The sequence below is a fragment of the Hemitrygon akajei genome, chromosome 12, assembly GCF_048418815.1.
Source record: "Hemitrygon akajei chromosome 12, sHemAka1.3, whole genome shotgun sequence".
Lineage (NCBI taxonomy): Eukaryota > Metazoa > Chordata > Chondrichthyes > Myliobatiformes > Dasyatidae > Hemitrygon > Hemitrygon akajei.
In genome coordinates this window covers 47607329-47619701 of record NC_133135.1, presented here as the reverse complement: position 1 = coordinate 47619701, position 12373 = coordinate 47607329, and the positions used below count along the sequence as shown (strand labels likewise).

At 40.2% G+C, this 12373-nt stretch overlaps 1 protein-coding gene across 1 annotated transcript in view; it reads right to left on the bottom strand.

Annotated features, from left to right (window-relative positions):
- trabd2b (TraB domain containing 2B) overlaps positions 1–12373 on the bottom strand; it is a 399481-nt gene that overhangs the window by 60256 nt on the left and 326852 nt on the right. The window contains exon 5 of the mRNA XM_073063044.1: positions 1770–1860. Coding sequence (XP_072919145.1) covers positions 1770–1860 — 91 coding nt within the window. The remainder of the gene's footprint in view (positions 1–1769; positions 1861–12373) is intronic.

Below are 12373 nucleotides of genomic sequence, written 5' to 3'. Positions count from 1 at the left end.
TTCCAATGTGAGGTCTTCAGTATAAGGAGATGGTGTTAATTGCACTGTGCCGTACAGTAATAAACTCTTCAGGATAAAGTGAAAGTCAAGAAGCAGCTTATATCCACAATACTTAATGAAAAGACCAGTAACTCATTGCAGGTACACTTATCCACTTTTGGTTGATAAACATGTCTGAAAATCAAAAGCATTTTATATTGTCTCTCCTGTCAAATCTTCGTGTTACTGCCTATTATTCCTCTGCTCTCAAATCAAGGGAGAAAAATGGCTATTTGCTCTCCATTCAAAGAACTCAAGTTTCCCTCCCTGTCCTTATAGATATTTAGAAAGAGGCTGTTTGGATTCTAATGCAAACTGAGATTTTACCCTGCAGTCATAGAGACAAGAGTATGTCTCCCTTTGATAGAAGTCGGAACATAATTCAGTTGCTAGGAGGGCACAACCTTCAAATTCAGCCCGACAAAGACAACACATGAACACAAAGAACCATTTCAAGAGCTCTACAACTTAAACCAAACAAATCTCAAGAATGAAGGGATGACTACGACAGGTCTTAGCTCCATGGCATTGCCATAGTGATGAGTACACATGGTAACAACTAAACATCCCCAAGATAGTTAAATCCAAAGGTATTATATCTTATATAGCATATATTCATTATATCATTATGAAAAGTACTTAGGGCTGACTTATGCTACTTTACTGGCTGAGTTGGTTAATGTAGTTAGTAACTGGTCAAAAAAGTCTCATATCTGCTCTCTGCCAAGTTAGCTTTCAGTCGGTTGTGATAAGGGAATTGCAGGAGGGCTTAAAGGACTTGTGCTCTCATTGATTACTATCCAGTAATGATTGTTGTAAGTGCCTATTGGATGGACATAGGATTATGCTTAGCAGCTGAATTGGCTATCAATACTTAAATGTGAAAAAATTGTTATTATGTCATTCAAGAAGTGAGCAGAAAAATGGTTTAAAAAAATTCAAATTGAGTTACAATGTGCTAATAATGCAGTCTTGGATTACAAGCAACAACATGTTATTTGACCCTTTACCCAGATATCTTTACCTGGAATTTATTGAGAAATTAGTTTACTTATACTTTTTGTAGCACTTTTGATTGTTACTAGGGGAGAGAATATAAGGAAATTTGAACCACTGCAGGTATCACAGCTCAAAATTATGGATCCAAAGCCAAATTATATTCTCTCCTTCAACTATTTAAGTGCCTTTATGACAGATCTGAAACAAAATTATATACTCACATGATCTCTACTTAGGACTGGCAGGAAAATGTGCCTCATAAATAGCACCAATTTCACACTCTCATAACCTCCATTTCAAAGAAACTCAAGGAGCTGATGAAAGGACATGAGGTTGCATACCTGTCAGCATTGCTTCATTGGGCAACCTGTGTTCATCACTCCAAGAGTAGTTAGTAGATAATGAGTCTTCAGAGATGTACTCTAAGTGGGGTTCTGAGCTTTAGTAAGTGGATGTAACAGTTTGGCCAGTCATTATGCCACCAACAATTACTTAATACGTTACATAAGAAAAACACTTTTTTCCAACTTTACATTATTGGCTATCCTGTGGGAGAAATGACGCCCAAGATACTTGTTAGATGGGTGATCAGAGGAGGATTCCTCACTCTAAAACATCTTGCACTTTACAACCAAGCCACAGAAATTGTGGTAAAACTTTATGCTTTGATGGCAAGGACTAGGTACCATGCTGCTTTTGGTAGTGACAGTGGACCTGGACAATAAACTTACTGTTCAAATGGCTGCCCTGCAGGAGTGTGCTCAACTTCATAGCCTGCTTGCCTTAGGACATCAATCACAGTGTTGTTCCCAAGGAAATGACCTGCAACAGAGGATAAAACTTTGTTTACAACATCCCACTGGAACCACCAATACACTTCTTGGTGATCAATTTCATTAATAAAGTTAAGAAGTTTTAACAGTTCTCAGAAATCAAAGGTACAATTGGAATAAATGATTGGTATTATACTGGCAGCATATCAAAATGCTACTGTAGACATAGTTTATCTGTTTTTCTTAAACCATGAATGTTGAAAGCAACAAGGGAATACACTTGCACATTCAAAGTTAAACATGCCAATGTGCAGTACTACACCACAGTTTTAGCCTGGATCATGTACTCAAGTTTCTGGAGTGTGAGATATATTAGCAACCTTCTGCCTCGCAGGCAAGAGTGCGGCCACTGAACCACTGCTGACATCTGGACCTACTGAAGACAGCAGTAGCAGACTTGAGAGTGAGCACATCATTGCCACAAAGAAATTTCACCTGTGCAACTTTAAAGAGGGAGATGGAACTGGAAATGACAGGCAATCCCTTCTTTACCAGGATCACAGAATGATCATGATAATGCAGCATTTCACATCCTCAGAAGGGAAGAGTGAAACCTGGAGACTTCATTCCCTCTCCCAACCAATTACCTTCCCCCTCACCTGGCTTCACGTATCAGCTTCTAGCTTGTACTCCTTCCCATCTGCCCACTTTCTTTCTGGCTTCTTCCCCATCCTTCCAAATCCTGAAGAAGGGTCTCAGCTTGAAACATTGACTGTTTATTCTTTTTCATAGATGCTGCCTGACCTGCTGAGTTCCTCCAAGATTTTGTGTATATTACTCTGGATTTCCAGCATCATTTGTGTTTATTTCTCCCTTTTAACATTTTGCCCATCATGAACACTTGCTACACCTTGAACTCTCAGAGGAGAACTTGCAAATGGAAAGGGACAGTTCTGTGGCATCTCCATCCAGCCTACATCCCAAAGATCTTCTTGAAGTTCGATATGAAACTTTATGTAAGAAGGGGAGGAGAAAGAGGAAGTCCAGGCTCCTCAAGAGCTGCAGTTCTATGGAGCTACGGGCTGTCAGAACCCAAACAGTATCAGGCCTCCAGTCATTGCTCCCTGCATCTGACAGCACCAGAAGATAAGAGGATGGTAGCAAACTGATGAACTAAGTAATACCTCAAACCCGTGACATTTCTGCAGCAAGAATATGCAGCAATATTCTATAAGTTAATTGCCATCTGCAATTGAAGTAAAATAGTTTTTGAAACCTCTTGAATGCCGTGCCTTTTCGTGAAACCTCTGATTTAACTGTAGTTGATCAAGGGATGGATTGGGAATGGGGCAGTGAATGAAGACTTCTGAAACCTTTCAATGTTGGTGGTCCTTTGAAAAATATCTGTAAACGCTGGTATCTGTCCTCAGAAAGGCAAGAAAAGCTTTTTTTTACTCTTTAGTTCTCAGTAAAATTTGAATATCTCCATTTAGGATCTTTCCATTTCCATTCTGTAAGGAATTCTGTATAACTTTTCTTGGGGATCTGTGAAACAAACTCTAATCTGCCCCGCCATGAAATTTCACCACTAATGATACCTTGGCAACATAGCAAGTTGATGATGAGCTTCTGAAATTTGAAGAAACTCAGGAGAAGCCCACAAATCCATTCCTGTATTTGGTGGGCTGGAACAGAAAGGAAATTCAGCACTGGGATTTCACGGTCTACCAGCAAGCATTCTTCGAACCCTTGGCAAGCTAATTTTATATGACTTGAAAATCTCATTCCCCTTAATGAAAAGATAACGTACATGAACTCAGTAACTCGTGCTTCTATAAAGGACTTAATTCGTTTGGGGCAATATTTAAGTCATTAATTGGAACTTGTATGAATACTAGCCCTTGTTGATTTCCTAAATCTGATTGTTTGGCAATGCCTCTCTCTAGAAATTGAGTACTTGTCCATGGTGGGTGAAACAAGAATAGTTTGTGCTTAAAGCCAACCATAACTAAATAGTCTGACGATACTCAGTGCCCAGGCTCACACATGAAATGCATTTTCTTTGTACCAGATGCCAAAAGGACTACATCCAGTATCTTGGCATGTTAACAACAGGAGGAAGACTTGGTGGAGTGTTGTGCAAAGTGCCAATGCTCGTATTGTTGGGTGCAGATTTCATAGAAGAAAATACAATATTCAGGGGTAGTATTGAGTCTGAGTAGTCAGGAAAGAGAGGAGGGTGGTTGAGGGCACAATGAAGAACTGCGGACTAGAGGAGCAGAGGACGAGGATGTTGATGGAAGCAGGATTGGCTTCTCTTTTAGGGGACTAGTAGGGGAACTGGGATCTTGAATTGGAGAGGCTTTGGGAGTTCAATGTCCTAGTCTATGTTTTGAGAATCTTAAGTAATAGCGGTAGCGCTGTGGGATGAGACAAGACCCGAAGGAGTTATAGTAAGTAATGGAACTTACTTGAATGAGGTCCAGGCACAGAACAACATTATTAAAAGCTGGCTTGTTCAGAAATTTCCCATGACGGGTGTTCCTCAATACATGGTGCAGTATTTTCACTGGCAATTCATCGGAATAACATTATTTATTCATTTCTGATGTGGAAATCTCACCAGATGTCAAGACTAATTTACAGAGCTATGGGACACACTTCATAGTTTAATCTTTGGAGTCAGATGTTATACTTCAGTGCCCCACTCTCACCTCTTTCCCTCTTGGCTTTCTTATTTATCCTGGTGAAACTCAACATTAACTTAAAGAATGTCAACTCATTTCTCTTATGCATACTTTGTAAATCTCTGTGCAACGGGCTGACTTGAGCACTTAACTCAAACCTCCACTTTCCATCTGGAAGTAGAAGTTGCACGTGCAGGTTACACGCTTGCTGGTACTTTGCTGGGTTAAGACTTGATTTGGCCATCACCAGTTGGCATATAACTAATGGAGTGATGTTAACAAATAAGGCTTCCTTTTTCCACTGGATGCCTGGGCTATTGGAGCCTGTCATGGATGGTTGTTTATTCATTCTTACTTATTTACCTTGCTGTCTCCCCACCCCCAAAACTATTCACATATTCTCCTTGCTGTTGCATATAATGGCTATTATTTCTGATTTTGTCTCTAAATGTGTTAGCCATCAGCCATTCCAGTCCCAATCCAAGAAATTTATTAATTTCCATTTCCTTTCCTGTTACTTTGCCCACCCCATTTCTCTTATCATGCTCCTTTGTAAATAATGGCCATCTGTTGTATCTCTTGGATTGCAGGAAATATTTAAGAATTCTAAAGTGGATTGGAGTTTTCCACATATGCTGCTGAGTATTTTGTTTATCTGCTTTGGAAATGGAATTCCAGGCTAACATTAAGGCCAACAGAAAGAAGTTGCTTAGATCTGATAATATCCAAATTAGTTAACTTGCTTCTTTGGATGAGATATTGTTTGCTAAACTACGTCTCTAACTCGGTTACAATTCTGGGAATTGATTAGTTTTGTCATGGATCTGTAATCCCCATGAATGTATCCCATCAGAATGCCATTTTAAAAATATGGTCTTGAGAGTCACTGATTTTAAATGACATTTTCACTTTTCTAGAGAACATGCTCCTTCTGAATAAGGGAACCTGTTTGAAAGTTCATGCATGTTTATTTTATAAATGATTGCATTGCTGTTACTTCAATACCCTGATTAGTGCCAAGTCTTTCCTGTTGCAGAACTTTTTGATACCACGACGATCATTGGTAATAGCAAAATAAATAGTGAGTGGATAGCTGTGTGTGTGGTTACATGAAGAGGTGAAACAAGTAGCCGTTCTTAACTTTTCACTCTCCAGTTCGGCAGCCTACTGCAGATCCTTAAGTGCCGTTCTGATTGAACACAGCTAATGAAGCACAGGCTATTACGGTACATCACGGGTTTACTCATTCTCCACGAAGGAATCTCTAGTTAAATCAAAATGCCTTTTCCTTATGCAATTCTTTACTGGTTTACCCTTTTAAAACGAGGCTGATGGTAGTGAACTGATTATCGGAAAATACAAAAAGATGAAAACATTTAGTTACGTGAGGGAAGATTCCATTTCTCATTCCTCTCCATAGCAATGATGAAAGACAAAAATTCTAGCCCATATGTTAATAAAGTAATTAAATAAAAACAAAAGGGGAGAATGGAAGTTTTCTGTACTCTTTACCATTGAACTCTTATTAGCTCTTTCAGTTAGGTTAGGGTGCTGCTTTGACTAAATTTGTTAAACTGTCATCTCAGATAATAGCCAGATCCTAGATCTCTGGGTTTGAAGTATATGTTAAAATGATCAATAGAGTGAGAGGGAAAAAAAAATTGTTTCAGTTCACTGACCCAAACTAACTTGGAGAAAGATGTCCACATCTGGTCAGGCTTGATCTTAATGTGTGTTTAGAGAAACTTTGATTTCCCCCCCAACTCCCCAAGCTCTGTCTTTGTTCCCAATTTAGATTAATCCAGGAACAAATCCAAAACCTATTATATTAATTTATTGTGACGGCTGGTGAAAGCTGTGGCTTAGGAAAGGTCAATGCGACTCCCTGCCTGGGTTTGTCTATACATTTCTGATAAATGAGCACAGAACAACAGGCTGGATAGCACATCAGCCTGTGTTACGACTAGCTCTGCCACATAGGGATGAATCACTCCGCTGGCTCCAGCTTTTATTGTTCTCCAGCCTGGCAGAACATAGCAGGACAAAAGACACTGAAAAATACTCACATCAAAGCTCATCGCGCACTTCTCTTTGAAGCTGAACTGAAACTAAGCTGGGCGATTTGTTCAGATACAACTGAAAACTGAACTACTTTCAGGACACACTATATGCACAATTAGTTCTAAAAAGACAAACATAAACACAGTCAGAAGGTCCCTGGTTTATCATGATATTCATACAAAGGATCAAACATAATGTATTTACTGCTAAAACTAGCTGGACACCTCAGATCATGTCTGTGTCTTTACTGGCCCTCCTATCAGTGCTCATGCATAGCAAGAATATGCATGCATCATGCTTTTCTAAAGTTCTGACAAAATTGTACAACAGTATTGTACAAGGAGTTGAAGTGTATATAAAAATACAACAAATACCTGATGATAGATGGCAGGAAAGAACTTGCGGAAATGAAAAGACTTTATTAAGCATGCATTGGAAAATACAAAGGAACTACCTTTGAAGTTTAAGCCAACTCAATCCTGTAGCAGTCAGTTCGATGCAACTCTCAAAACTCATCTACAGTAAAATGGTGATAATTAGTAAGAATGCTGCTTTATAACTACCAGGTTGTAATACTAACCTCTCTTAGGATATTTTCAGATAGCATTTGATGACTGCACCAAATTTGCAGGTATAATGATTTCTAAATTAAAATGCTCATTTACTGCCTAAAAGTGAAGTAAAGAAATATCCTGTACTTTTGATGACAAAAACAGCTATCGGAGTATTGGCTATAAATAATAATTCTATTCCAGAGGTGGAGAAACTTGCTCTTCTGTGAGTTGCTACAGGACTCACAGTTCCACTTCTCTTGGCTTCTAATGGAGAAGAGTGCTAGGTAAAAATGTAATTGGGAGAAAGGAAGTGGGAGGATTGAAGCATTATTGATTGCCCCATGGTGACAGTGAAACATAAAACCACTTTCTGAGCATCTTTAGAGTGCATTCAAATACACCTGCTTAAAATACACTTGGAAATAAATAATACATCTCTGTGAGTTCTAATTTGATTTTTCTTACATGAGGTATTCTCCTTTAATCTCATTCCATGCCACTGTAGGTCTATATTCTCAATAATTTACTTTCATGACTTTAAAGAAATTCCTGCACTCCAGCCAGTGCAGTGAAGTGTGTTTTCTTAAATGAAACTCGGCTATTGCAGTAATTATGTCATCAGTATTTTATTGCCACTCTTACTACTAAAGAATGAAATTGCAGCGGGATTAAAATAAAAAGTAATTGCTCATTTAACATGTTCAATATGCTTTCATCCCTACTCCATACAAGAGAACAATACATAACTCAGCATGATTCTGGGCCACACTGAACACCTCAGGTTCAATCCTTGGTCAACTGGCTTTACTGGAAGCCAAGGAAATCAGCCCAGGATCCCATTCCTAGCCAAGTTCCTGCTGAAATGAATGCATAATTAAATGTCTTGTCCAAACTGTATTGCCCTTTGTGACGGCCTACACTCACTTTTCAGCATCATGTATGAAGAATTTCATCATTTGGTTAAAATATAGTGGGACCCGTGGAGGCGCACATCACAAGGAAAGGTGTGTGTGCGTGTGCGTGTTATGGGGGACTGGAAATAAAATGCAGGGCAGCTTAAAATCATAACCAAATTCTAATCTGACATAGTGAGTGAGGGAAGATATAGCATTGAAGTACCCATCATTGCTAACTATACTCAAAGGCCAAGTATCTCAACACATCTTTTATTACCCTTGGGTACCAAGTAGAGAAATCAATAAAGTTGAGAGTAACTTTTGGAACCACTGGAATAGAGAAACAAAACAGATACTTTTTATTTACATTATCACTTTGTGTTTAACATGCAGGCTAGTATGTACAACAGACCCCAGAGTATGAGATTTTCAGTGCAACAAGGTGAGGATCTACAATGCTGGACAAGAACTGCAACATCAGGTATTCTTATGTGATGTAAAGGTCGACTTATTCTAAACCACTGTTTCGATTTTTCAAAAACAAATAATAATAATACTTTATTGATCCCGAGTGGGAAATAAATAAACAGCCTGATATTTTGCCGTAAACTGCATTTTAAGATTTTTAAAGGATGCTAGACTTCGCAGCTTTGGAATAGACAAGAATCAGGGATACTGAATATTTTAAGAATGCTTTGAAGTAAACATGTTTGTGGAATCCTTTTGAAATACCTTGACTGGCCTTTGTTAGTTTGAGTGTGGGGACTTTATTCACCTATACTGAGCACCATGCTCAACTAGTTTGCTTTTAAGTTGCTTACTGGCAGGCTGCCAGCTTTGGAAAAGATCTTAACTTGCAATTTTCAGAGTAATGTTCGGGATAAGGACAGGTGCAGTTCTACTGATCATGATACAATAACAAGAAGTACAATTCATTTCACAGCATATGACACTGAGGAACAAACACAAAATTAAAACAAAAGAAAATCCATTCTTTTCTTTCACAAATGACTCAATTACATTCACAAGGAGGCCTGCAGTATTCTACCAGAGAACAATCTGGGGATTGAGGTGAGAGACCAGGAATACCTCTAATGACTTGTTTACATGCTTTTGTCTGGGAGGTGCAGTAGGAACTCTCACAATCTCCAGGAAAATCCTGGATATTCACAGTAACACATAACACAGGAAATGCACCCTTTTACTTCAGTATTTGCCTCAAGGAACCATATGTCAGGAAACTCCCAGTGCCTTCAAGAGAGGAGCATGCAAGATCCATGAGATTTTAAAGAGCATTTAGCAAAAGTCAGGGCAAGAGAAGTGATGCTCAAGGCAATGAGGTAAATAACAGAATTTCAGTGACAATAATTCCATGCAATTAAAGAATAATAAACATAGAGCTGTAATGCATTTTGTAAGTTTTTGAAAGGAGATAAATTCTCCATTGAGTGTGTTGGTCGTCTTTCTTCTTGAAACGATTGGCCTCCTTTACCACTCTGCTTCTCGCCAATGCTGTTCATGTAAATTTTTGTTTGATAAACATCAGTGTGGCCCTTCAAGCTTGCTCTGCAGAATTATATATAGATCTTTGTCTGAATGAACTCAATGACTGAGTCAATGCTACAATGGTGTAGAGAGTGCCTTAGATTCATCAACTGCTGAGTAGAAACACATACCCTTATCTCAGTGCTCAGAGGCTTACCCTTGATACTGAGATTGTGATCCTTTGTTCTCACCCTCTCAGACAAGGAAATATTGGCCATGCTTCCAACCTGTCAGGTCTTGTAAGAACCTAATACATTTGAATAAGATCTGCTCATTCTTAGGCTCGTATAGCACAGAAATCAGCATGTGGTCCATAGCCTTCCAGGTCTTGGTGATTCCAGTGCTTGCCTTGGTACTCATAATAGCTGTGAGACTACCTCCTCAGACTGTGTGTTCCAGTTTCAGCCACACTCTGGGTTAAAAAGGTCTTCCTCTAACCTCTCACCCTTACTCTAAAATTCCCTCCAGTGCAATTACAGCCTTTCTACAGCATAGCTACTAGAACAGTACACAATACTCCTGCTATAGACTAACTAGTGTTTTATAAAATCTGTACTATAACCTTCCTGCTCTTGTAATCGATGAAGACAAGAATCCCATATGCCATAATTACCACCTCATCCACCTTTGCTGCCACTGACAAAGATTTCTGGAAATTTACAAAGGTTCCTCTGCTCCTGCATATCCTCTAGGTCCCTACTATTCATTGTGCAATCATTAATCCTTCCGGATGTGTTTATCAAGATTAAATAAAATACATGTGCCTTTGCTCTGCCCATCTTATCATCTGAACACTTGCAGTCTTGTGACCAGTCAACTGGATCTTTAACACCTTCCCTCCTTGGCCACTTTACCACACTTCCCTCCTTGGCCACTTTACCACACTTCCCTCCATGGCCAGTTTACCACACTTCCCTCCATGGCCAGTTTACCACACTTCCCTCCTTGGCCAGTTTACCACACTTCCCTCCATGGCCACTTTACCACACTTCCCTCCATGGCCAGTTTACCACACTTCCCTCCATGGCCACTTTACCACACTTCCCTCCATGGCCACTTTACCACAATTCCCTCCTTGGCCAGTTTACCACTCTTCCCTCCATGGCCACTTTACCACACTTCCCTCCATGGCCACTTTACCACAATTCCCTCCTTGGCCAGTTTACCACACTTCCCTCCATGGCCAGTTTACCACACTTCCCTCCTTGGCCACTTTACCACACTTCCCTCCATGGCCAGTTTACCACACTTCCCTCCTTGGCCACTTTACCACACTTCCCTCCTTGGCCACTTTACCACACTTCCCTCCATGGCCACTTTACCACACTTCCCTCCATGGCCACTTTACCACACTTCCCTCCTTGGCCACTTTACCACACTTCCCTCCTTGGCCAGTTTACCACACTTCCCTCCATGGCCACTTTACCACACTTCCCTCCTTGGCCAGTTTACCACACTTCCCTCCATGGCCACTTTACCACACTTCCCTCCTTGGCCAGTTTACCACACTTCCCTCCATGGCCACTTTACCACACTTCCCTCCTTGGCCAGTTTACCACACTTCCCTCCATGGCCAGTTTACCACACTTCCCTCCTTGGCCACTTTACCACACTTCCCTCCATGGCCACTTTACCACACTTCCCTCCTTGGCCACTTTACCATACTTCCCTCCATGGCCACTTTACCATACTTATTTTTAGGTAAGCAAACCAAAACTGCATACAGTACTTAAGGAGGCATCTCACCAAGGCACCAGAAATCCTTGTATGCAAATCCTCTTAACATAAAGACCAACATTATATTTATCTTCCTCATTGCTTGCTAATTCAGAAAGTTGGCTTTCTGTCACTTGTGTAAATCTTGACACTCGAGTCCCTTTGAACAACGATTCCAGTCTTTCACTACTCTGTTCAGTTTTACGCCCCAATGGAGATGACCTTATTTTTCCACGTGATATTGTATTTGCTATGACTCAGCTGGTCATAGCTTCCTCAGCACCTTTCTTACCTCCTCCATACTCACACCCCAATCAACCACATTGCTGATACAGATCATGAACAGCCAACAGCTAAGCACTGATCCCTGTGCTACACTACTCGTCTCAGTATGGCAAGCAGGTAACAACCACTTATTGTTATCTGTCCAATAATCAATTGTCAATCCACGTCTGGATATTACCCCATCTCCACATGCACCATGGACCTGCGTGAGACCTTATCAATAGCTTCCTGAAAATCAAGTGCACCATAATTTCCCCTTACAAATTTTATTAGAAATTCCAGCATCATTTTCTTTTCCTTAAATTCACATTGACACTGGTTAGTCTTTATTATTTTATTAATCCTTCAAAAGATTAGCTTTATTTGTCATAAGTACATCAAAGCAATGGCGCCTACAGTGAAATGTGTCATTCTGCAGCAGCCTGGGTGCACCTGCAAGTGTCACCACACATCTGGGCCAACGATGCATGCCACAGCTAAGTAACCCTAACCTGTATCCCTCTGGAATGTGGGAGGAAACCGGAACACCCAGAAGTAACCAATGCAGTCATGGAGAGAACGTACAGACTCCTTACAGACAGCCTATATGCTGATTCATCACCATCTTTAATTCAGCCAACAACAGTGGTGTCATCGGCAAATTTAAATATGGCATTGGAGATGTCCTAAGCTTCACAGTCATAATGGAACTAAATACACAGCCTTGTGGTACAATACTCCAGTGTTGATGGTGATTTGTGATTGTGATTGAAGGAGATGTTGTTAATCGGAACTGATGGGGTCTGCAGTTGAGGAAATCGAGGATCCAGTTGCACAAG